Source organism: Microcaecilia unicolor, chromosome 5 (genome assembly GCF_901765095.1).
Source record: "Microcaecilia unicolor chromosome 5, aMicUni1.1, whole genome shotgun sequence".
Taxonomy (NCBI): Eukaryota; Metazoa; Chordata; class Amphibia; order Gymnophiona; family Siphonopidae; genus Microcaecilia; species Microcaecilia unicolor.
In genome coordinates, this window is record NC_044035.1 from 3119001 (window position 1) to 3144418 (window position 25418).

The window sequence follows — 25418 nt, forward strand, 5'->3', positions numbered from 1 at the left end:
GTTTCAGATTCCCAACTAGTTCAGTTTAGTGTTATTCCAGCCTATCTGCATCATTGACATATCAAGTTGTTTTTGTCCACACTCCTGACAAGGGTCTAGTGGCTGAAACACAACTTGTGTTGAGTCTCAATTAACCAACCAATAAACTTTTCAATGCCACAACTGGTGTTCTGATAGTTTTAGTTTGTCACCTTTGCTGTCTTCGGTGCTGCTGCTGTGTAAAATATAACATGGATTCAAACTTTTCAAAAACCCAACAATGGAAAAATCCCTCGATATAAAACAAAACCCACATTTTCCAATAATAATACTAGGAAAGTTATAATAATAATAGCAATAATGTTTAGAGCCTTCAGTGTATTGTGTCCCCTCTAGATTAAATGAGTTATAACGATATAAAATGGCATTATTTCAACCAATAAGGCCAAATATGAACCTGGTCTACAATCTGCCTTTCGTACCCAATGATACACTATCATAGGGACACCCAAAGTGTGTTCATAAATCATACAGTCAATAGAGTGCTTAAAAATATTTTTGTAATTACTGTCCAAAATCTCAGTAACAAAATATTATAGCCCATCCTGTACAAAAATAATCATTTAAATACATGTGAGGTTATTTCTTATTCACTTTTTAATAATATAATGACACCATTTATCTGTATTGTCTTGTCACCATAATGGGTTAGTTTAAATCAACGTCCGTGGTAAGGTTTGAAAGAGCCCTGGTTCAGGAAATCTGGCCCTTCATCAGCAACTTCAGCCTGTTCAATCTCCTGAGGTGTCCATAAGGCGTCCATAATGCTTGACTTCACCATATTGAATCTTATTGTGGATTCAAAACTGGTTGAAGGATAGAAAACAGAGAGTGGGGTTAAATGGACAGTATTCACAATGGAGAGGGTAGTTAGTGGGGTTCCTCAGGGGTCTGTGCTAGGACCTCTTCTTTTTAACATATTTATAAATGATTTAGAGATGGGAGTAACTAGCGAGGTAATTAAGTTTGCTGATGACACAAAATTATTCAAAGTCGTTAACTCGCGACAGGATTGTGAAAAATTACAGAAGGACCTTACGAGACTGGGCGGCTAAATGGCAGATGACGTTTAATGTGAGCAAGTGCAAGGTGATGCATGTGGGAAAAAAGAACCCGAATTATAGCTACGTCATGCAAGGTTCCACGTTAGGAGTTACGGACCAAGAAAGGGATCTGGGTGTCATCGTCGATAATACACTGAAACCTTCTGCTCAGTGTGCTGCTGCGGCTAGGAAAGCGAATAGAATGTTGGGTATTATTAGGAAAGGTATGGAAAACAGGTGTGAGGATGTTATAATGCCATTGGTATCGCTCCATGGTGCGACTGCACCTTGAGTATTGTGTTCAATACTGGTCGCCGTATCTCAAGAAAGATATAGTAGAATTGGAAACGGTGCAGCGAAGGGCGACTAAAATGATAGCGGGGATGGGACGACTTCCCTATGAAGAAAGACTGAGGAGGCTAGGGCTTTTCAGCTTGGAGAAGAGACGGCTGAGGGGAGACATGATAGAGGTATATAAAATAATGAGTGGAGTGGAACAGGTGGATGTGAAGTGTCTGTTCACGCTTTCCAAAAATACTAGGACTAGGGGGCATGCGATGAAACTACAGTGTAGTAAATTTAAAACAAATTGGAGAAAATGTTTCTTCACCCAACGCGTAATTAAACTCTGGAATTCGTTGGCGGAGAACGTGGTGAAGGCGGTTAGCTTAGCAGAGTTTAAAAAGGGGTTAGACGGTTTCCTAAAGGACATGTCCATAAACCCCTACTAAATAGACTTGGGAAAAATCCACAATTCCAGGAATAACATGTATAGAATGTTTGTACATTTGGGAAGCTTGCCAGGTGCCCTTGGCCTGGATTGGCCGCTGTCATGGACAGGATGCTGGGCTCGATGGACCTTTGGTCTTTTCCTAGTGTGGCATTACTTATGTTCTTATGTACTAAGTCTGGTAACTCCATCAATTTCCTTCTGGCTCCTTTTCCATCTCTCCCTCACTCCCCCCCCCCCCCCCCCCCCCCAATTGTTGAGGACTATTGTTAGTGCCATAAATATTTACAGTAAATTTGGGATGGAGTTTATGTAATTTACAAGACAATGAAATACAAGACAATCTACGCTTCTTTCTTTTCTTTCATCAGCCCACGAACCTGGAATGCTTTGCCGAGACTCCTGAAAGAAACATCGGATCATCAAACTTTTTGTTTACTAAAACCTACCCCGAAGTCAGCAATGCAGTTTAACCCCCTTTATTTTCTCGTATTGGCAGTTTACCTGCTCTTTACCCTCTGTCAGCTTCTCCTTGGTGGCTCCTGTTTTCCCTTCTGTTTTCTCTTATTTTAGCTACTCTGTACTTTTTTGTAAATCTATTACTGGAACAATTTTCTCCTGTTGTATTATGTAATTTTCTTGTAACTTTGTTAGCCACATTGAGCCCGCATAAGTTGGGGAAATGTGGGATACAAGTGGACCAAATAAATAAATTTCTAAAATATTTTTTTTATCTGTGTAGAATTTACCTCTTTTGAATTACTTGATTTACCTTATATAATGGAACTTTTTGTTTTATTATTTCAATAAATAATAAAATACTCGTCCGACAGATATGTTGGCTAAGCCATAGTATAGGGAAAAAGAAAAACCAAGCAAAAACAAGATGGTGGAATTGCTCCAGAAACCTTCTATTCTGTCACCACTCCATATTGAACAGCTTACAGCAGCAGGCATCTGTTTCAGCATTGGACAGAAGATCTGAACAGCTTTCAATACAAATGAAGTAACATCACAAAAGATGATGGATTATGTAGCAAGAATGGGAGAATGTGAGCAGCAGGTGACAGAAATAAAGGAAGGTATTGCGGATGTTAAACAGCAGATGCAAATGTAGAACCATAGGAGCGCAAATTAGATGAGCAGGAGAATCGATTAAAATGAAACAATATCGGACTGATGGGTCGGCTAGAGACAGTGGTTGAGGCTGAATTTGAGGAAGGTTTTTTTTGTAAGAATGGCTGTTTTCTGCACTGAAATTGGGGGCCTCATTGGGGGAAGCTGCATGTTAAAAGGGTGCACCACTTGAGTCTACAGAACGTAGGAACATAGCACCCTTTAACTATGCCCATACAGCTGCCATCATACAAGCTTACCACAAAAGTGGAGAGTTAACATGCGCATAAGACTATTTCAAGATTATTTGGCACAAAGATCAGTAACGTTCAATATTATTAAGAACTGGGTTTTGTATGCCCTTGTGTTTTTTTAGGGCTCACTGACTGATCTTTTTTGAGATTGTGCTCTGGTGATACACAGAGGCTGAAGAAACTGCAATTTAGGGTTTTTGTTCAATGTTCTGTATGGGATTTATATATGTGATCAGGGTATAAGTCTGGTGTGGATGGCAGTGTGAGTGAGTTGCAGGGATACTATTTGGTAATGCTTTTAATGCACTGGTTTGTTTTCACTAATAAAGATTTTGTAATTTATAGAACAGGAGTACTATTTGTTGTTAATGTTTTAGGTACCTCCTATTATATATATATCCCCTATTAGGATTAAGATTGAATTTTAATTGCCAAACCTTAGACCATTCTTCTAGCTTCCTCAGATCCTTTTTCATGCTTTCCACTCTCTCCCGGGTGTCCACTCTGTTGCAAATCTTAGTATCATCCGCAAATAGGCAAACTTTACCTTCTAACCCTTCGGCAATGTCACTCACAAATATATTGAACAGAATCGGCCCCAGCACCAATCCCTGAGGCACTCCACTACTCACCTTTCCCTCCTCCGAGCAAACTCCATTTACCACCACCCTCTGTCATCTGTTCGTCAACCAGTTCCTAATCCAGTTCACCACTTCGGGACCTATCTTCAGCCCATTGAGTTTATTTAAGAGCCTCCTGTGGGGAACCGTGTCAAAAGCTTTCCTAAAATCTAGGTAGATTATGTCTATAGCATGTCGATGATTCAATTCTTTAGTTACCCAATCAAAGAATTCAATGAGATTCGTTTGGCACGATTTCCCTTTGGTGAAACCATGTTGTCTCGGATCTTGCAACTTATTGGCTTCCAGGAAATTCACTATCCTTTCCTTCAGCATGGCTTCCATTACTTTTCCAATAACCGAAGTGAGGCTTACCGGCCTGTAGTTTCCAGCTTCTTCCCTATCACCACTTTTGTGAAGAGGGACCACATCCACCATTCTCCAATCCCTCGGAAACTCTCCCGTCTTCAAGGATTTATTAAACAAATCTTTAAGAGGACCCGCCAGAATCTCTCGGAGCTCCCTCAATATTCTGGGGTGGATTCCGTCCAGTCCCATGGCTTTGTCCACCTTTAGCTTTCCAAGTTGTTGATACACACTCTCTTCCGTGAACGGTGCTCTATCCACTCCATTCTCAGGTGTACTTTTGCCAGTCCCTCGTGGTCCTTCTCCAGGATTTTCTTCAGTGAAAACAGAACAAAAGTATCTATTTAGCAAATTGGCTTTTTCTTCATCATTATCTACATAGCGTTTCGCTGTATCTTTTAGTCTCACAATTCCCTTTTTAGTCATTCTCCTTTCACTAATATACCTAAAGAAATGTTTGTCTCCCTTCCTTACATTTCTAGCCATTTGTTCTTCTGCTTGTGCCTTCGCCAGACGTACCTCTCTCTTGGCTTCTTTCAGTTTCATCCGGTATTCCTCCACGTGTTCCTCTTCTTGAAATTTTCTATATTTCTGGAATGCTAACTCTTTAGCCTTTATTTTCTCAGCCACTTGCTTGGAGAACCATATCGGTTTCCTTTTTCTCTTGCTTTTATTTACTCTCCTTACATAAAGGTCTGTGGCCCTATGTATTACTTTTTTCAGCCTGGACCACTGTCCTTCTACTTCCAGCCCATCAGCTCCTTCCTCAGGTATTCCCCCATTTTACTAAAGTCAGCACGCTTGAAATCCAGGACTTTGAGTTTAGAGTGGCCGCCCTCCACTTCAGCCGTCATATCAAACCAAACTGTTTGATGGTCACTGCTTCCCAGGTGTGCACCCACTCGGACATTTGACACACTATCCCCATTTGTGAGCACCAGATCCAGCGTCGCTCCCTCCCTTGTGGGTTCTGTCACAATTTGTCTGAGCAGAGTACTTTGGAAAGCATGATGATGGTGTCCGAGGATGTGAAGGTGAAGGAGCAATGCGATAAGGCGGTGACCGTGGCCAGAAGGATGCTAGGATGCATAGAGAGGGACATAACCAGCAGAAGAAAGGAGGTGTTGATGCTCCTTAATGCCCCACTTGGAGTACTGTGTTCAGTTTTGGAGGCCGTATCTTGCTAAAGATGTAAAAAGACTGAAAGCGATGCAAAGAAAAGCTACAAAAAATGGTATCGGATTTTGCATTGCAAACCGTACGAGGAGTGACTTGCCGACCTGAACATGTATATCTTGGAAGAAAGGAAAAACAGGGGTGACATGATACGGAAGTTCAAATATTTGAAAGGTATTAATCCACAAACAAACCTTTTCTGGAGACGGAAGTCGGCAGCACTAGAAGACATGAATTGAGGTTGAAGGGGGATAGACTCAGGAGTAAAGTCAGGAAGTATTATTTCACGGAGAGGGTGGTGGATACTTGGAATGCCCTCACACAGGAGGTGGTGGTGGAGATGAAAACTGTAACGGAATTCAAACATGTATTGGACAGACACGTGGAGGGGCATAATCAAAAGGGATGCCCGAGTTTTGCTGAGGACGTCCTCGCAAAACGTCCCGGCGAAGGGACAGGGAAACCAGTATTATCGAAACAAGATGGGCATCCATCTTTCATTTCAATAATATGGTCGGGAACACCCGAATCTTTCAATTTAGATTGTCCCTAGACTTGGTCATTTCTGATTTTCAGCGATAATGGAAACCAAGGACGCCCATCTCAGAAACTACCAAATGCAAGCCCTTTGGATGTGGGAGGAGCCAGCACTCGTAGTGCACTGGTCCCCCTGACATGCCAGGACATCAACCGGGCACCCTTGGAGGCTCTGCAGTGGACTTCATAAAATGCTCCCAGGTACATAGCTCTCTTATGTTGTGTGCTGAGCATCCCAAAACCCACTACCCACAATTGTACACCACTACCATAGCCCTTACGGGTGAAGGGGGTACCTACATGTAGGTACAGTGGGTTTCTGGTGGGTTTTGGAGGGCTCACATTTACCACCACAAGTGTAACAGGTAAAGGGGGGGATGGGCCTGGGTCCGCCTGCCTGAAGTGCACTGCACCCACTAAAACTGTTCCAGGGACCTGCATACTGCTGCGATGGACCTGAGTATGACATTTGAGGCTGGCACAAAATATTTTTACAGATGTTTTTTGAGGGTGGGAGGCAGTTAGTGAACACTGGGGGAGTAAGGGGAGGTCATCCTTGATTCCCTACGGTGGTTGGTCAGTTTGGGCACCTTTTTGTGCCTTGGTCGTAAGAAAAAGAGGACCAGGTAAAGTCATCCAAATGCTGGTCAGGGATGCCCTTTTTTTCCATTTTGGGTCGAGGACACCCATGAGTCCTGCCTTTGCTACACATCTGACACACCCCCGGGAACTTTGGTCGTCCCCGCGACAGAAACCAGTTGGGGATGCCCAAAATTGCCTTTCGATTATGACGATTTGGGCAACCCTATGAGAACAACGCCAATTTACTGATTTGTGTTGAAAGATGGTCATCCTTCTCTTTCGAAAATAAGCCTGAAAGGAATCCTGTTTAGAAGAAATGGATCCATGGAATCTTAGCGGAGATTGGGTGGCAACACTGGTAATTGGAAAGCAAAATCAGTGCTAGGCAGACTTCTATGGTCCGTGACTGAATAGATATGGATGGGCTGCAACGTTAACTTCAGAAATTTTAGTACAAGAACAGTGCTGGGCAGACTTCTACAGTCTGTGCCCTGAAAGTGGCAAGAACAAATCAAACGCGGGTATACATATAAAATATTGCATACCATGTATAATAAGTTTATCTTGTTGGGCAGACTGGACGCGTACAGATCTTTCTCTGCCGTCATCCACTTAACTATACTATACAATCACCTCTGTGTTGCTGCTTCATTTCTATAACAGATATAAAAAGGGAAAATCCAGAAGGAGTAGTATTATTATCACTGAGGATGCTTTGGAGAGGAGGAAATGTCACTTACCACCTGCAGAACTTGCTGGTAAAGAAGGTCTTGAAGTAACTACAGATGAAAAGAAAAGTAACAGGAATATAAAGAAGAGTCTTCCTATCAATACAAGCCATCAATCTATTTTATACTTTTATAAAGCTACTAGTGGAAATGCTGATCGTACAGTAACTGCCCCAACATCCTCCCACTCTCGGGAATCCAATGTCTCTCAGTCTTTACACACATGTATATTAAACACCATGGTGCGTGTACAGTTACCTACAGAGAGTCTGGACTGTGCTAAACGGTGTTAAACACACATGTAATGGTATTCACAACCATGGGAAACAGAGAAAAGGTAAAACACATTTCCCCGTAATTAAGATTCCCAGGTTCAGTTTTGGAAAGAGCACCAAGAAGACACCCTATGAATCCTGAATTTGGTTGAAAAGGTAGCCCTAATATGCATTTTGGAGTGCAACAGAGTATTAAAACTTTCTTATGAGGGCTTTTCTCCCTTTTCGAAATCAATGGGATAAAAGCTTAGGGGGCAATTCTGTAAAGAGGTGCTAGAGGTCATCGCAAACTGTTCCCCAGTTTCCAGCATAGTAAATTTCAACACGTCCTGAATGTGGTTGAAAAGGCAGCCCTAATATACATTTTGGAGTGTTACAAGCGTTTGATAAGGCACCTCATGAAAGGCTACAGAGGAAATGAGGGTCCAGGGATAGGAGGTAGTGTTCTATTGTGGAGTAAAAACTGGTTGAAGGATAGGAAACAGAGAGTGGGATTAAATGGGCAGTATTCACAATGGAGAAGGGTAGTTAGTGGGGTTCCTCAGGGGTCTGTGCTAGGACCGCTGCTTTTTAATATATTTATAAATGATTTAGAGATGGGAGTAACTAGCGAGGACACAAAATTATTCAAAGTCGTTAACTCACGAGAGGATTGTGAAAAATTACAGAAGGACCTTATGAGACTGGGAGACTGGGCAGCTAAATGGCAGATGACGTTTAATGTGAATAAGGGCAAGGTGATGCATGTGGGGAAAAAGAACCCGAATTATAGCTACGTCATGAAAGGTCCCACGTTAGGAGTTACGGACCAAGAAAGGGATCTGGGTGTCATCGTTGATAATACACTGAAACCTTCTGCTCAGTGTGCTGCTGCTGCGGCTAGGAAAGCGAATAGAATGTTGGGTATTATTAGGAAAGGTGTGGAGAACAGATGTGAGGATGTTATAATGCCGTGTATCGCTCCATGGTGCGACCGCACCTTGAGTATTGTGTTCAATTCTGGTCGCCGCATCTCAAGAAAGATATAGTAGAACTGGAAAAGGTGCAGCAAAGGGCGACAAAAATGATAACGGGGATGGGACGACTTCCCTATGAGGAAAGACTAAGGAGGCTAGGGCTTTTCAGCTTGAAGAAGAGACGGCTGAGGGGAGACATGATAGAGGTATATAAAATAATGAGTGGAGTGGAACAGGTGGATGTGAAGCGTCTGTTCACGCTTTTCAAAAATACTAGGACTAGGGGGCATGCGATGAAACTACAGTGTAGTAAATTTAAAACAAATAGAAAATTTTTCTTCACCCAACGCGTAATTAAACTCTGGAATTCGTTGCCGGAGAATGTAGTGAAGGCGGTTAGCTTGGCACAGTTTAAAAAGGGGTTGGACAGTTTCCTAAAGGACAAGTCCATAGACCGCTACTAAATGGACTTGGGAAAAATCCACAATTTCGGGAATAACTTGTATAAAATGTTTGTACGTTTGGGTAGCTTGCTAGGTGCCCTTGACCTCAATTGCCCACTGTCGGGGACAGGATGCTGGGCTCGATGGACCTTTGGTCTTTTCCCAGTATGGCATTACTTAGGTACAACTTTCATATGAGGGCCTTTCTCCCTTTTCGAAATCAATGGGATAAAAGCTTAGGGGGCCCTATTCTATAAGGTAGCACCCAAGTGCCATAGTACCTAATTTTGAAGGTTTGTGTGCATAGTTGTGTCTGCCCCAAACATGGACTTTCATCAGTATTCTATAATGTAATCTTGGCGCCAAGATGCCGTTAGAGAATTGATGCTAAGCCAGCGGCATTGGGGCACCTAGACTGAGGCATCAATTTATAGAATTGCCCCCTTAGAAAATCTACCATTGATTATAATTCCTAAAGTGCCATGTTGAATGAATGACAAAGAGGAACCAAAGTCAGTCAAACACATGTCCCCAGAATTGATGGAAAATCTGCTATTTCAAGCTACATATAGACTGTATAGACAGATAGTATGATAATCTCTAACACGATAGCACATAGTCAGGGCAGACAGAAGAGGAGACACAGGGCTTTTGATCACAGTTAAAAGCATGGACATTAGATTTCTAATAATGTCCTCAAAGCCTGAGGCTCAAGATTAGCTCTTTTAAGTTTTGGAGATCATGATAAGGGGAAAGAAAGAAAGAGACCTCAAAACATAGTCACATTCAGGAAACAAAAGCAATTTACATCTCTATGTACATTCACTATTGGGACATAAGTTGAGGCATTGTCCCAGAATTTGGTGGTTTTTATTTTGCCTTTTGTGGGGACCTTGGTGGGTCATGTTTTTATTTTATTGGATGAAGCTGCTTCATTCCAGCTTAGGACGTAGGTGAGTTTGTAGCGGTCGGACCAGGGTACTGAAGACCAGGTGGTGACAGATATGAATAAGTCTTTGTGGGTTTCATAGTAACATAGTAGATGACGGCAGAAAAAGACCTGCACGGTCCATCCAGTCTGCCCAACAAGATAAATTCATATGTGCTACTTTTTATTTGTACCTGTCCTCTTCAGGGCACAGACCATATAAGTCTGGCCAGCACTATCCCTGCCTCCCAACTACCAGTCCCACCTCCAGCTCTGGCACAGACCGTATAAGTCTGCCCAGCACTATCTCCGCCTCCCAACCACCAGCCCCGCCTCCCACCACCAGCTCTGGCACAGACTGTATAAGTCTGCCCAGCACCATCCCTGCCTCCCAACTACCAGTCCCACCTCCAGCTCTGGCACAGACCGTATAAGTCTGCCCAGCACTATCTCCGCCTCCCAACCACCAGCCCCGCCTCCCACCACCGGCTCTGGCACAGACCGTATAAATCTGCCCAGCACTATCCCCAACTACCAGTCCCGCCTCCCACAATGAGGATTGAATAATTACAATATGTAATATGGAAACGAAGGCTAAACGCAAAAAGGTAGTCATTTAGCACCTCAGAATTTTCAAGTTTTTCAGCATTGCTAACAGACTGTAAGGATAACTATTCTGCTTGCTCCTAGTTGATACACCATAAGAGGAATAAGAAAGAGGGTGCCACATATTCCAACAAGGACGAGTAACTGAACATAAGTGCTGCCATACTGCAACAGACCAAAGGTCCACCAAACCCAGTACCTAGGTGGGTACAATTCAGGTCACAAGCACCTTAGCAAGATCCAAAAACAGTAAAACAGATTTTATGCTGCTTATCCTACAAATAAGCAGTGGATTTTTCCCAATTCCATTTTAATAATGGCTTGGGACTATAGTGGACCTTGTAAATACCGCTTGTCTCTAAACTCTGACAAAGTTGACTGGCATTATTGTGTCCATTAGCTTTCTAACCAAAGACTTTTAGAAACAAGTTGGTTCAAAACATCTACTGTCTTGGTCTGGTTAATTGTCTGAGTGAGGAAAGCAGTGTGTGTGGTCATTGCCTAAGGCCTCCTGGTGTATGCCGGTCCATCCAAGGTCCCAATAAATAAATTTGGTTTATCTACAAAGGTTGCTCCGATACTAAGCACATACCTGACAGCCACTAGGTAAAACACAAAACCCTGACTGCAAGGGGGGAGGGGGGACACAAGCTGCACTTGCCACAGAAAATGCACCACGACAAACACTAACACACATTATCACCATACTCTCATAATAACAGACTAAGAGCACTTTCATAAATAAGCCTCCTTCGCATTAATAAACCATTAGTCTTTACAGGATCATCTCTTTTATAAAGAACACACAATTGTGACAAGCGTACATAAGGACAGAAAGCAGGATGTGTACTTGTGTACTACAGAGCAAAAGGACACACAACCTGCTATCAACAGTTTCATAATATCTCGCAAATGAAGGGGGCTGTGTACTAAATATTGTTTTTCAACCCGATGATATGGAAAACACGGAGAGAGGATATGCACCACCACATAGGGATAACTGCAACCAGGCACAGTAACCTCTGGATGAACTGTGTGGGACAACAGGGCAGCCACTATGCCATGAGCCCTCAAGGTCCACAATGATTATATATTATCCATCTGCATTCACTGCATGCAAACAGATCTCGTACATATTCATTGAGGAAATCCTGAAAACCAGGCTGGGTTGTAGACTTCAAGGACTGGATTTGAGGACCCCTGCATTGCCATCCCCACCAACTGCAGTCCACATGGCTCCCCTGTGACCAAGGGCTCTTCTCTAACCCTAGCCAGCATAGCCACTGAAGGAGAAAGCAGCAGAGGTAAAAGGCGTTTGTAATAACTGTTCCTACAGACTTGCACAGAGCCACTACCCTTACTGCCCGCTCATACAGCTGCCAGTTTGAGATGAGCCACAGAAACCCAAGCTCTGTTGTTTCCTTATGGGTCATCTGTGAGTGAAAAGGTCAAGCAGATGATCCCTTGCAGTGTGTTGGGGTATTGGATTGGTTTGGGGATGTCCCAGGACGTTAAGAAGTTTAGGATTTCTTGGATGTATGGGTCATCCAGGTTGTCTAGGTGAATATTTAAGTCCCCTGCAAACAAGACATTTGAGTAGGTAGTGCATATGTTGGAGATAAATTCTGCGAATTGTCTCTGGCTTTTGCTCAGCTACCAGGTGGTCTGTACATATGTGTCTGCTGAGGAAAGCGCTCAAGATGAGGTGAGATTACAGTGTCCCAATTAAAGGGAAGAGGTTTGGCGGGAGTGTGCAAGTGAGACTGGAGAGTGATAAAAATAGAATGCCGTGATTGTTCATAACCTGTTAATGTTGCTGGTTGAAAGTTTATGCTCTGCATATTCACAGAGAACAGCACGCCTACAGGAAAGTGGGTATAACAATTAACAGGGGACCTGGAGACAGCTAAAAGCAATTTGGTTGGCTGATAGGTCAAGCAGGACTTTCAAAGAGGAATTTTAGCTCAAACTGTTAGAGTCAGGAGATAGACAAAAGAAAGTTCCGGTCAGTAAGGAAAGTCCTTTTAGGTAGGAAAGTTTATATTCCAGGCAGTAGCGTAGCCAGGTTCAGGTCGTGGGGGAGCGGAGAGCAGACTGCTGACGGCGCCAGTCTGTTTGGGGGAGCGCCTGCTCTCCTGGCAACCCACCTAGCTATGTCTGATTTCAGGTTCAGCTGTGTTTGGTGTGGAAAGAGAGTTGGTGAGTGAAATTCTGATTGCTGTTTATTTGGTAAAAGAAAACAGGAGTGTGTGTGGGTGCTGAGAAAAGCAAGTGAAGGTATAACGAAAAGGCTGACTCCTGAATAAAACATCCTGCTTGGGTAGAAAGGGTGAGTGATTTGCGAAAATAGTTTTCTAGATCATTTGTATTAGTGAATGTGCCAAAGTTTAGGGTGAGAGAGTCTTTGAAGCTGATAGAGTGGTGAATAAAAGTGAATTAGACGTGTCATTAGAGAGGAATAAATATATAATATAATCCTCTCATACTGAGATCTGGTGATTTAGCATAAAACCAGAAGGAAACAAAGTCTGTTCTGACTATTGTTAAAATGGGGGGAGGGGTGGAAAGGGCAGGGGAGATGTTGGGCTCTGTGGGGGGTGGGGGTTGCCTTATGCCCACTCATGTGCCACCCAAAATATCAGATCTGCCTACGCCACTGCTGTAATACCAACACATTCCTGCCCTTAACATATTACCAAAATCCTTATTCATTCTCTCATCTCCTGACACTGGGACTGCCTGCCACTTCCTGCTCACAAAGACTCCCACTGAACTGTGTGCCACAGAGCTCTGTAACACTTCCTGCTCACAAAGGCTCCCACTGAACTGTGTGCCACAGAGCTCTGTAACACTTCCTGCTCACAAAGACTCCCACTGAACTGTGTGCCACAGAGCTCTGTAACACTTCTTGCTCACAAAGGCTCCCACTGAACTGTGTGCCACAGAGCTCTGTAACACTTCCTGCTCACAAAGACTCCCAATGAACTGTGTGCCACAGAGCTCTGTAAAGTTGCTCTGATGTTATAAGGGTTGTGGGTAATTGAACATCATATCATTGTAATCCGTGGGGGGAATTACAGCTTCTAATTTTTCAGCACATTCTATGTTTCACCATAGTGCATGCATAGAACTAAACTTTTACAGGACTACAAGTCCATGCATGAAATGGGATAACACTAGGACTTGGTCATCCTGTTCAGGAACCAGTTGACCCCAGCAATAAGGGCGCTTAGGATTCCTCTGGCCTGGAAAGCGAACAGAACATTGTATTCAACTGCAGGAAAACTGCTGAGTGAGTGACCCTAAAAAGGCAGAAAATTCTTAAATTAAAACAAGCTCAAATCCTTCACTTACCTGAGAGCTGAGAAGCTGTTAGGATGAAAAGAAAAGAAAGTGTTAGTTCTGAGTGAAAAGCACAAACAGACTACAGGTATTGAAATTACTTACCTGTAGCAGGTGTTCTCCGAGGAAAGGAGAACAGGTATCCTTACAGTTGGGTGATGTCATCCCAATAGAGCCTGGTGCAGATGCTGCCCGGTGAACTATATCTTTAAGAGGCTTTTGGCAGCGGTCACCCAAATATAAGGATACATCTCTCCAGCTTGTCCTCGGAGAAACGTTTTCCTTCTCCACTGGAACGTATTTAGTAATCAATTCCATCTGTGAAAAATTAGACCCCACAATATTCAGCTGGTTAGTGTTTGATCTTCTGGTTTTATATCTGGATATTCAAAAATACAAAGACTAGGGGACACTTAAGGAAGTTATATGGAAATACTTTTAAAACAAATAGGAGGAAATATTTTTATACTCAACGAACAGTTAAAAGCTCTGGAACTCTTTGCCGGAGGATGTGGTAACAGCAGTTAGCGTATCTGGGTTTAAAAAAAGGTTTGGACAAATTCCTGGAGGAAAAGTCCATAGTCTGCTATTGAGACAGACATGGGAGAAAGCAACTGCTTGCCCTGGGATTGGTAGCATGGAGTGTTGTCACGTTTTGGGTTTCTGCCTGATACTTGTGACCTGGCTTGGCCACTGTTGGAAACAGGATACTGGGCTAGATAGACCGTTGGTCTGACACAGTGTGGCTACTCTTATGTATATGAATACCTGTTGGTGCGCACTATCCGAGTATTAATTGACTGCTGGCATTTATCAGGGTTCCAGTAATATTCATCTGGTAACCTATAAAAAATTGGTTAAACTTATCTCACAGCCTTTTTGCTGTACTAACTTTATCCAGCCAGGTAACCGGTTAGCAGACTGAAAATCGCTGATAATTGGGTAATTGGGAATTCTGCCCTTGGTCCACCTTGGCATTGTCCATTGAGGAGGTAATTCTCTATAGATCACCTACTGTTAGTTGGCAGGAAAATGCGTGCTAATTCTAAATTCTATGGGGTCAGCATTCAGCAGGCGATGGTCAGTGATTTTTGGGCGGTCACTGACAGTCTCCCCAGATATTCAATGTCAGGCCATGTCCGTGCACTGGCATTAAATATCTAGTTATACATACTGGTTAAATGCGATATTCAGAACTTAACCGGATAGATACAGAACTGTGTTTTAGGTGGTCCTATGTGAAGATGCGCAATTATCCAATCTGCCTTTGTAAGACAAGTTCTTTTCCAAACAAGAAATACTTTTCCAGTGGAGAGATTGGAGTTGAGATCTCAGAAATTGTCCATACTGTATAAATCCTATGAAGACATCTATAGACAGTAACTAAACTCCTATGTAGTAAGAGGCAGAAGAAGGTACCTGAGCAGATGACACCGGCATCTTCATTATGATTACAGTTATGGCGGTTCCACCCATTGCTGGGGCACAGTGACAGATACCGTTCACTTCCTGTACATCTCACGTCATCCAGAAGAATAGTTCCTGTGCCTTGGCCAAAACGGGCATTGCCGGGAGCAGAAATAGCGACTCCACAGCCCAGTTGTCTGCATACAACATTTCCATCAGCTGTATCCCAACTGTCATCGCAAACTGTTCCCCAGTTTCCAGCATAGTAAACTTCAACACGTCCTGCGCATCTGTCTGAGCTGTTCACCAATCGTATTTCATGTATAGATCCTAAAAGCAATAATGACCCACAGCCATTATGTGCATCTTTTCTCTATAGTGGACTGCGAGACTGGAACATATCACTATACTGCTGTATTATATTACTAAATGCAAATACTCGGAAAATGATTGATATAGATGAGCATTTTTGAAAGAAACATCCAAGTTGAGATTTGGACGTCTTTGTAAAACGTCCAAATCCGGGGGGGGGGGGAGGGGGAAACATATTTCGAAACAAGATGGGCGTCCATCTTTTGTTTTGAAAATACCAAGGACGTCCTTGGATTTGTACGTCCCTAGAGATGGACATCTTTGACTTTCAGCGATTTTCAAAACTAAAGACATCTATGTCAAAAACTCCCAAATACAAGCCATTTGGACGTGGGAGGAGCCAGCATTTGACATGCCAGGACACCAACCGGGCACCCTAGGGGGCACTGCAGTGGACTTCATAAAATGCTCCCAGGAACATAACTCCCTTACCTTGTGTGCTGAGCCCCCCTCCCTCAAAACCCACTACCCACAACTGTACACCACTACTATAGCCCTTATGGATGAAGGGGGACACCTAGATGAGGGTACAGTGGGTTTGTGGTGGGCTTTGGAGAGCTCGCTGTTTCCTGCACAAATGCAACAGGTAGTGGGTATGGGCCTGGGTCTGCCTGTCTGAAGTGCAATTCAATACCCACTAAAACAGCTCCTGGGACCTGCATGCGCTGTCATGAACCTGAGTATGACATCTGAGGCTGGCATAGTGGCTGACACGAAATATTTTTAATAATATTTTTTGAGGGTGGGAGGGGGTTAATGACCACTGGGGGAGTAACGGGAGGTCATCCCCAATTCCCTCCGGTGGTCATCTGGTCATTTCGGGCACCTTTTTGTACCTTATTTGTTAAAAAAAACATGTCCGGGTGAAAACGTCCAAGTGTTCGTCAAGGACGTCCTTGCTTTTTTCGATTATGGGTCAAAGAATTCCAAGTGTTAGGCACACCCAAGTCCCGCCTTCGCTATGCCTCTGACACGCCCCCTTGAAATTTGGACGTCTTGCGACAGACTGCAGTTGGAGACGTCCAAAATTGGATTTCGATTATACCGATTTGGACCTCTCTATGAGAAGGACGTCCATCTTCCGATTTATGTCGAAAGATGGACGTCCTTCTCTTTCAAAAATGAGCCTGACAGTCACCTCGGTGTTGCTGGTTCATTTCTATAACAGATATAAAAAGGGAAAATCCAGAAGGAGTAGTATTATTATCACTGAGAATACTTTGGAGAGGAGGAAATGTCACTTACCACCTGCAGAACTTGCTGGTAGAGAAGGTCTTGAAGTAACTACAGATGAAAAGAAAATAACAGAGGAATATAAAGCAGAGCCTTCTTATCAATACAAGCCATCAATCTATTTTATACTTTTATAAAGCTACTAGTGGAAATGCTGATCGTACAGTAACACACATAAACTCTTCCAACTCGTGAACAAACTACTAGATATCACACCAATCACAACCAACAGCAAAGATACACCAGGAGCAGACAATCTCGCGAGATACTTCAGTGAGAAAATCATACAATTGCGACTGAAAATACCAGTCAGTGCCACCGATTACGCTGTACTCCTTGACTGTCTAGATTCAGACCCTGGTGTATACCCAGCAGACAGAAACTGGACCAACTTCGAGATATTATCGGAGGATCTCATCTCCCAAACGCTCAAAAGATTCGCCAAATCTCATTGCAAATTAGACATATGCCCAAACAACCTTATGACATCTGCCCCTCAACAATTTATAACAGACCTCACGAACCACGTGAACTATATGTTACAAATTGGAATCTCCGAGCACACGAAAAAGAAGTCCAAATCTCCCGTGAAAACAGAACAAAACACAAAAAAGGTGTAAGATAAACCAAAACAGACCAAAAACAAGGGAGTAAGAGTGCCAGAAAAGTTCAATAGGACCCTTCCCGAAGGAGAAAGGAAACATTCTACTCACCCCCATACCCAAAGACGCAAAGAAGAGTGCTAGTGAACTAACCAATTACAGGCCAGTAGCATCCATTCCCTTAATAACCAAACTAACAGAAGGGATGGTAACCAAACAACTCACAAACTATTTAGACAAATTCTCAATACTACACGACTCCCAGTCAGGATTCCGTTCTAACCACAGTACGGAAACGGTACTAGTTACTCTCATGAATAAATTTAAACAAATGATTGCAACTGGCAAGAACATGCTAATTCTACAAATCAATATGTCTAGCGCCTTCGATATGGTTGATCATGGAATACTACTACATATCCTCGAATACTTCGGAATTGGAGGCAACGTTCTTAATTGGTTCAAGGAGTTCCTAATCACACGATCATACCAAGTGACATCTAATTCGACTACATCAGCCACATAGATACCTGAATGCGGAGTTCCACAGGGATCCCCCCTCTCACCGACCTTATTCAACTTAATGATGATACCCTTGGCCAAACTACTATCAAACCAAAACCTCAACCCATATATATACGCAGACGACGTAACGATCTACATCCCATTTAAACAAGATTTAAAGGAAATTGCCAATGACATCAACCAAAGCCTACATATCATGCATACATGGGCGGATGCATTTCACCTGAAACTCAATGCAGAAAAAACCCAGTGCCTAATACTCACCTCGCAACATAACATGAACAAATACACCACCATTAACACACCAAAACTGAATCTTCCAATTAAGGACACCCTAAAAATTCTTGGAGTTACCATTGATCGACACCTAACACTTGAGAGTCACGCGAAAAACACAACCAAGAAGATGTTTCACTCAATGTGGAAATTAAAAAGAGTAAAAAAAAATTTCCCAAGGACCGTCTTCCGCAACCTGGTACAATCAATGGTACTCAGTCATCTAGACTACTGCAACGCACTCTACGCTGGTTGCAAAGAGCAAATAATCAAGCAACTTCAGACAGCTCAGAACACTGCAGCTAAACTCATATTCGGTAAAACAAAATATGAAAGTGCTAAACCCCTACGAGAAAAGCTACACTGGCTCTGACTTAAAGAACGCATCACGTTCAAAATATGCACCCTAGTTCACAAAATCAGTCACGGAGATGCCCCCGCCTGCATGTCAGACCTGATAGACTTACCACCCAGGAATGCTACAAAATCATCTCGCACATTCCTTAATCTTCACTTCCCCAACTGTAAAGGTCTAAAATACAAACTAACGCATGCGTCAACCTTTTCCTACCTGAGCACACAATTCTGGAAATCTACCATTGATTATAATTCCTAAAGTGCCATGTTGAATGAATGACAAAGAGGAACCAAAGTCGGTCAAACACATGTCCCCAGAATTGATGGAAAATCTGCTATTTCAAGCTACATATAGACTGTATAGACAGATGGTATGATAATCTCTAACACGATAGCACATAGTCAGGGCAGAGAGAAGAGGAGACACAGGGCTTTTGATCACAGTTAAAAGCATGGACATTAGATTTCTAATAATGTCCTCAAAGCCTGAGGCTCAAGATTAGCTCTTTTAAGTTTTGGAGATCATGATAAGGGGAAAGAAAGAAAGAGACCTGAAAACATAGTTACATTCAGGAAACAAAAGCAATTTACATCTCTGTGTACATTCACTATTGGGTCATAAGTTGAGGCATTGTCCCAGAATTTGGTGGTTTTTATTTTGCCTTGTGAGGGGACCTTGGTGGGTCATGTTTTTATTTTATTGGATGAAGCTGCTTCATTCCAGCTTAGGGCGCAGGTGAGTTTGTAGCGGTCGGACCAGGGTACTGAAGACCAGGTGGTGACAGATATGAATAAGTCTTTGTGGGTTGATAATCTACTACTACTACTATTTAGCATTTCTATAGCGCTACAAGGCATACGCAGCGCTGCACAAACATAGAAGAAAGACAGTCCCTGCTCAAAGAGCTTACAATCTAATAGACAAAAAATAAATAAAGTAAGCAAATCAAATCAATTAATGTGAACGGGAAGGAAGAGAGGAGGGTAGGTGGAGGCGAGTGGTTACAAGTGGTTACCAGTCAAAAGCAATATTAAAGAGGTGGGCTTTCAGTCTAGATTTAAAGGTGGCCAAGGATGGGGCAAGACGTAGGGGCTCAGGAAGTTTATTCCAGGCGTAGGGTGCAGCGAGACAGAAGGCGCGAAGTCTGGAGTTGGCAGTAGTGGAGAAGGGAACAGATAAGAAGGATTTATCCATGGAGCGAAGTGCACGAGAAGGGGTGTAGGGAAGGACGAGTGTGGAGAGATACTGGGGAGCAGCAGAGTGAGTACATTTATAGGTTAGTAGAAGAAGTTTGAACAGGATGCAAAAACGGATAGGGAGCCAGTGAAGGGTCTTGAGGAGAGGGGTAGTATGAGTAAAGCGACCCTGGCGGAAGATGAGACGGGCAGCAGAGTTTTGAACCGACTGGAGAGGGGAGAGGTGACTAAGTGGGAGGCCAGCAAGAAGCAGATTGCAGTAGTCTAAACGAGAGGTGACAAGGGTGTGGATGAGGGTTTTGGTAGAGTGAGTGAAAAGGTCAAGTAGATGATCCCTTGCAGTGTGTTGGGGTATTGGATTGGTTTGGGGATGTCCCAGGACGTTAAGAAGTTTAGGATTTCTTGGATGTATGGGTCATCCAGATTGTCTAGGTGAATATTTAAGTCCCCTGCAAACAAGACATTTGAGTAGGTAGTGCATATGTTGGAGATAAATTCTGCGAATTGTCTCTGGCTTTTGCTCAGCTACCAGGTGGTCTGTACATATGTGTCTGCTGAGGAAAGCGCTCAAGATGAGGTGAGATTACAGTGTCCCAATTAAAGGGAAGAGGTTTGGCGGGAGTGTGCAAGTGAGACTGGAGAGTGATAAAAATAGAATGCCGTGATATTCATAATCTGTTAATGTTGCTGGTTGAAAGTTTATGCTCTGCATATTCACAGAGAACAGCACGCCTACAGGAAAGTGGGTATAACAATTAACAGGGGACCTGGAGAGCTCTAAAAGCTAAAAGCAGTTGGTTGGCTGATAGGTCAAGCAGGACTTTCAAAGAGGAATTTTAGCTCAGACTGTTAGAGTCAGGAGATAGACAAAAGAAAGTTCCGGTCAGTAAGGAAAGTCCTTTTAGGTAGGAAAGTTTATATTCCAGGCAGTAGCGTAGCCAGGTTCAGGTCGTGGGGGAGCGGAGAGCAGACTGCTGACGGCGCCAGTCCGTTTGGGGGAGCGCCTGCACCCCTGGCAACCCACCTAGCTATGTCTGATTTCAGGTTCAGCTGTGTTTGGTGTGGAAAGAGAGTTGGTGAGTGAAATTCTGATTGCTGTTTATTTGGTAAAAGAAAACAGGAGTGTGTGTGGGTGCTGAAATGACAGGAAACTGGGGAAAGGAAGAAGCGTTATGGATCACCTTAAAAAGAGAGGATGGAACCTCTGTCCACGTGGGCATTGTCTACAGATCCCCGACACAATTGGAGGAACTAGATAAAGATCTGATCGCTGATATTCATAAGTTGGCGAAGAAAAGAGAGGTGCTGTTTTTGGGAGATTTTAATCTGCCAGATGTAGATTGGAAGGTTCCATCTGCCAAATCTAAAAGACAGATTGTGGATGCTTTCCAAAGTGCTCTGCTCAGACAAATGGTGACGGAACCCACGAGGGAGGGAGCAACGTTGGATCTGGTGCTCACAAATGGGAATAGTGTGTCAAATGTCAGAGTGGGTGCACACCTGAAAAGCAGTGACCATCAAACGGTTTGGTTTGATATGACGGCTGAAGTGCAGGGCGGACACTCTAAACTCAAAGTCCTGGATTTCAAGCGTGCTGACTTTAGTAAAATGGGTGAATACCTGAGAAAGGAGCTGATGGGCTGGGAGGACATAAGAGAAGTGGAAGGACAGTGGTCCAGGCTGAAAGAAGTAATAAATAGGGCCACAGACCTTTATGTAAGGAGAGTAACTAAAAGCAAAAGAAAAAGGAAACCGATATGGTTCTCCAAGCAAGTGGCTGAGAAAATAAAGGCTAAAGAGTTGGCGTTCCAGAAATATAGAAAATCTCAAGAACAGGAACACGGGGAGGAATACCGGATGAAACTGAAAGAAGCCAAGAGAGAGGTACGTCTGGCGAAGGCGCAAGCGGAAGAACAAATGGCTAGAAATGTAAGAAGGGGAGACAAAAACTTCTTCAGGTATATTAGTGAAAGGAGAAAGCCTAAAAACGGAATTGTGAGACTAAAAGATACAACAAAACGCTATGTAGAAAATGATGAAGAAAAAGCCAATTTGCTAAATAGATACTTTTGCTCTGTTTTCACAGAAGAAAATCCTGGAGAAGGACCGCTAGGGACTGGCAAAAGTACACCTGAGAATGGAGCGGATAGAGCACCGTTCACGGAAGAGAGTGTTTATCAACAACTTGGAAAGCTAAAGGTGGACAAAGCCATGGGACCGGACGGGATCCACCCCAGGATATTGAGGGAGCTCAGAGAGGTTCTGGCGGGTCCTCTTAAAGATTTGTTTAATAAATCCTTGGAAACGGGAGAGGTTCCGAGGGACTGGAGAACGGCGGAGGTGGTCCCTCTTCACAAAAGTGGTGATAGGGAAGAGGCTGGAAACTACAGGCCGGTAAGCCTCACTTCGGTTATTGGTAAAGTAATGGAAGCGATGCTGAAGGAAAGGATAGTGAATTTCCTGGAAGCCAATAAGTTGCAAGATCCGAGACAACATGGTTTCACCAAAGGGAAATCGTGCCAAACGAATCTCATTGAATTCTTTGACTGGGTGACGGGAGAATTAAATCAAGGACGTGCTATGGACGTAATCTATTTAGATTTCAGCAAAGCTTTCGACACGGTTCCCCACAGGAGGCTCTTGAATAAACTAGATGAGCTGAAGATAGGACCCGAAGTGGTGAACTGGATTAGGAACTGGTTGACGGGCAGACGCCAGAGGGTGGTGGTGAATGGAGTTTGCTCGGAGGAGGGAAAGATGAGTAGTGGAGTGCCTCAGGGATCGGTGCTGGGGCCGATTCTGTGAGTGACATTGCCGAAGGGTTACGAGGTAAAGTTTGCCTTTTTGCGGATGACACCAAGATTTGCAACAGAGTGGACACCCCGGAGGGAGTGGAAAACATGAAAAAAGATCTGAAGAAGCTAGAAGAATGGTCTAACGTTTGGCAATTAAAATTCAATGCGAAGAAATGCAAAGTGATGCACTTAGGGAGTAGAAATCCAAGGGAGACGTATGTGTTAGGCGGGGAGAGTCTGATTGGCATGGACGGGGAGAGGGATCTTGAGGTGATAGTATCCGAGGACCTGAAGGCGACGAAACAGTGTGACAAGGCGGTGGCCGTAGCTAGAAGATTGCTAGGCTGTATGTGGGGGGAAGGCCGACAGTCGCTCAAAAGCGCATGGTTCGGGAAAAGGTATCTTGCAAAGATACCTCACAAACAGGGAAGATAGGGTTTCTGGATAGTGAGGTTGCACAACAGACCGTGGTAGGCCAGGTGCCCTTAAATACAACTAAAGATCAGACAAAAGATGTCAAATCAATAGTGTCAGGTACTAAGCATCATGCAAATAAGAACAACAAACATACTCTGAAATGTCTATACAGTATGCAAATGCTAGGAGTCTAAGAAATAAGATGGGAGAGTTGGAATATATTGCACTAAATGAAAAATTGGATATAATAGGCATTACTGAGACCTGGTGGAAGGAGGATAACCAGTGGGACACTGTCATACCGGGGTACAAAGTATATCGTAATGATAGGGTGGACCGGACTGGTGGAGGAGTAGCATTGTATATTAACGAGAACCTTGACTCAGATAGATTACAAATTCAGCAGGACACAAATCACACCTTTGAATCACTGTGGGTTGAAATTCCATGTATAAAAGGGAAAAAAATGGTGATAGGAGTGTACTACCGTCCGCCTCACCAGGATGAGCAGGTAGACACAGAAATGATAAAAGAAATCAGAGACGCGAACAAAATGGGCAATGTGATAATAATGGGTGACTTCAATTATCCAAATATAGACTGGGTAAATGTAACATCGGGACACGCTACAGAGATACAATTCCTTGATGAAATCAAGGACAGCTTTATGGAGCAACTGGTGCAGGAGCCAACGAGAGAAGGAAAAATATTAGACTTGGTCCTTAGTGGAGCGCATGATCTGGTGAGGGACGTTATGGTACTGGGGCCGCTTGATAACAGTGATCATAATATGATCAGTTTTGACATCGACTTTGAAGTAACTGTACACAGAAAGTCAAATACGTTAGCGTTTAACTTTAAAAAAGGAGACTATGATAAAATGAGAAGAACGGTAAAAAAAAAACTTAGGGGGGCAACTGAGAGAGTAAAAACTGTACAACAGGCGTGGACGCTGTTCAAAAATACCATCCTGGAGGCCCAGGCCATACATATTCCGCGAATTAGAAAAGAAAGACGGAAGTCCAAAAGACACCCGGCCTGGTTGAAAAGTGAGGTGAAGGAAGCTATTAGGGCTAAAAGAAACGCCTTCAGAAAATGGAAGAAGGAACCGTCTGAAAATAACAAGAAACAGCATAAGGAGTGTCAAAGCAAATGCAAGGCGCAGATTAAGAAGGCCAAGAGGGAGTATGAAAAAAAGATAGCATTAGAGGCAAAAAAACATAGTAAAAAATTTTTTCGGTATATTAAAAGCAGGAAGCCGGCAAAAGAATCGGTTGGGCCGCTGGATGACCGAGGGGTAAAAGGGGCGATCAAGGAAGACAAAGACGTAGCGGAGAGACTGAATGAATTCTTTGCTTCGGTCTTCACCGAGGAAGATTTGGGTGGGATACCGGTGTCGGAAATGGTATTTCAAGCGGACGAGTCGGAGAAACTTACTGACTTCACGGTAAACCTGGAGGACGTAATGGGGCAGTTCGGCAAACTGAAGAGTAGCAAATCTCCTGGACCGGATGGTATTCATCCTAGAGTACTGATAGAACTGAAAAACGAGCTTGCGGAGCTACTGCTAGTGATATGCAACTTATCCTTAAAATTGAGCGTGGTACCGGAAGATTGGAAGGTGGCCAATGTAACGCCCATTTTTATAAAAGGCTCCAGGGGAGATCCGGGAAATTATAGACCGGTGAGTCTGATGTCGGTGCCTGGGAAAATGGTAGAGGCTATTATTAAAAACAAAATTACAGAGCACATCCGAGGACATGGATTACTGAGACCAAGTCAGCATGGCTTTTGTGTGGGGAAATCTTGCCTGACCAATTTACTTCAATTCTTTGAAGGAGTGAACAAACATGTGGACAAAGGGGAGTTGGTTGATATTGTGTATCTGGATTTTCAAAAGGCGTTTGACAAGGTACCTCATGAAAGGCTACAGAGGAAATTGGAGGGTCATGGGATAGGAGGAAATGTCCTATTGTGGATTAAAAACTGGTTGAAGGATAGGTAACAGAGAGTGGGGTTAAATGGGCAGTATTCACAATGGAGAAGGGTAGTTAGTGGGGTTCCTCAGGGGTCCGTGCTAGGACCGCTGCTTTTTAATATATTTATAAATGATTTAGAGATGGGAGTAACTAGCGAGGTAATTAAGTTTGCTGATGACACAAAGTTATTCAAAGTCGTTAAATCGCGACAGGATTGTGAAAAATTACAAGAGGACCTTACGAGACTGGGAGACTGGGCGGCTAAATGGCAGATGATGTTTAATGTGAGCAAGTGCAAGGTGATGCATGTGGGAAAAAAGAACCCGAATTATAGCTACGTCATGCAAGGTTCCACGTTAGGAGTTACGGACCAAGAAAGGGATCTAGGTGTCGTCGTCGATAACACACTGAAACCTTCTGCTCAGTGTGCTCCTGCGGCTAAGAAAGCGAATAGAATGTTGGGTATTATTAGGAAAGGTATGGAAAACAGGTGTGAGGATGTTATAATGCTGTTGTA

At 43.4% G+C, this 25418-nt stretch overlaps 1 protein-coding gene across 1 annotated transcript in view; it reads right to left on the reverse strand.

Annotated features, from left to right (window-relative positions):
- Window positions 1-25418, reverse strand: part of LOC115471034 (deleted in malignant brain tumors 1 protein-like) — a 64729-nt gene that overhangs the window by 28262 nt on the left and 11049 nt on the right. Inside the window, 2 exon segments of the mRNA XM_030204703.1 lie at window positions 15161-15478; window positions 16766-16804. Coding sequence (XP_030060563.1) covers window positions 15161-15478; window positions 16766-16804 — 357 coding nt within the window.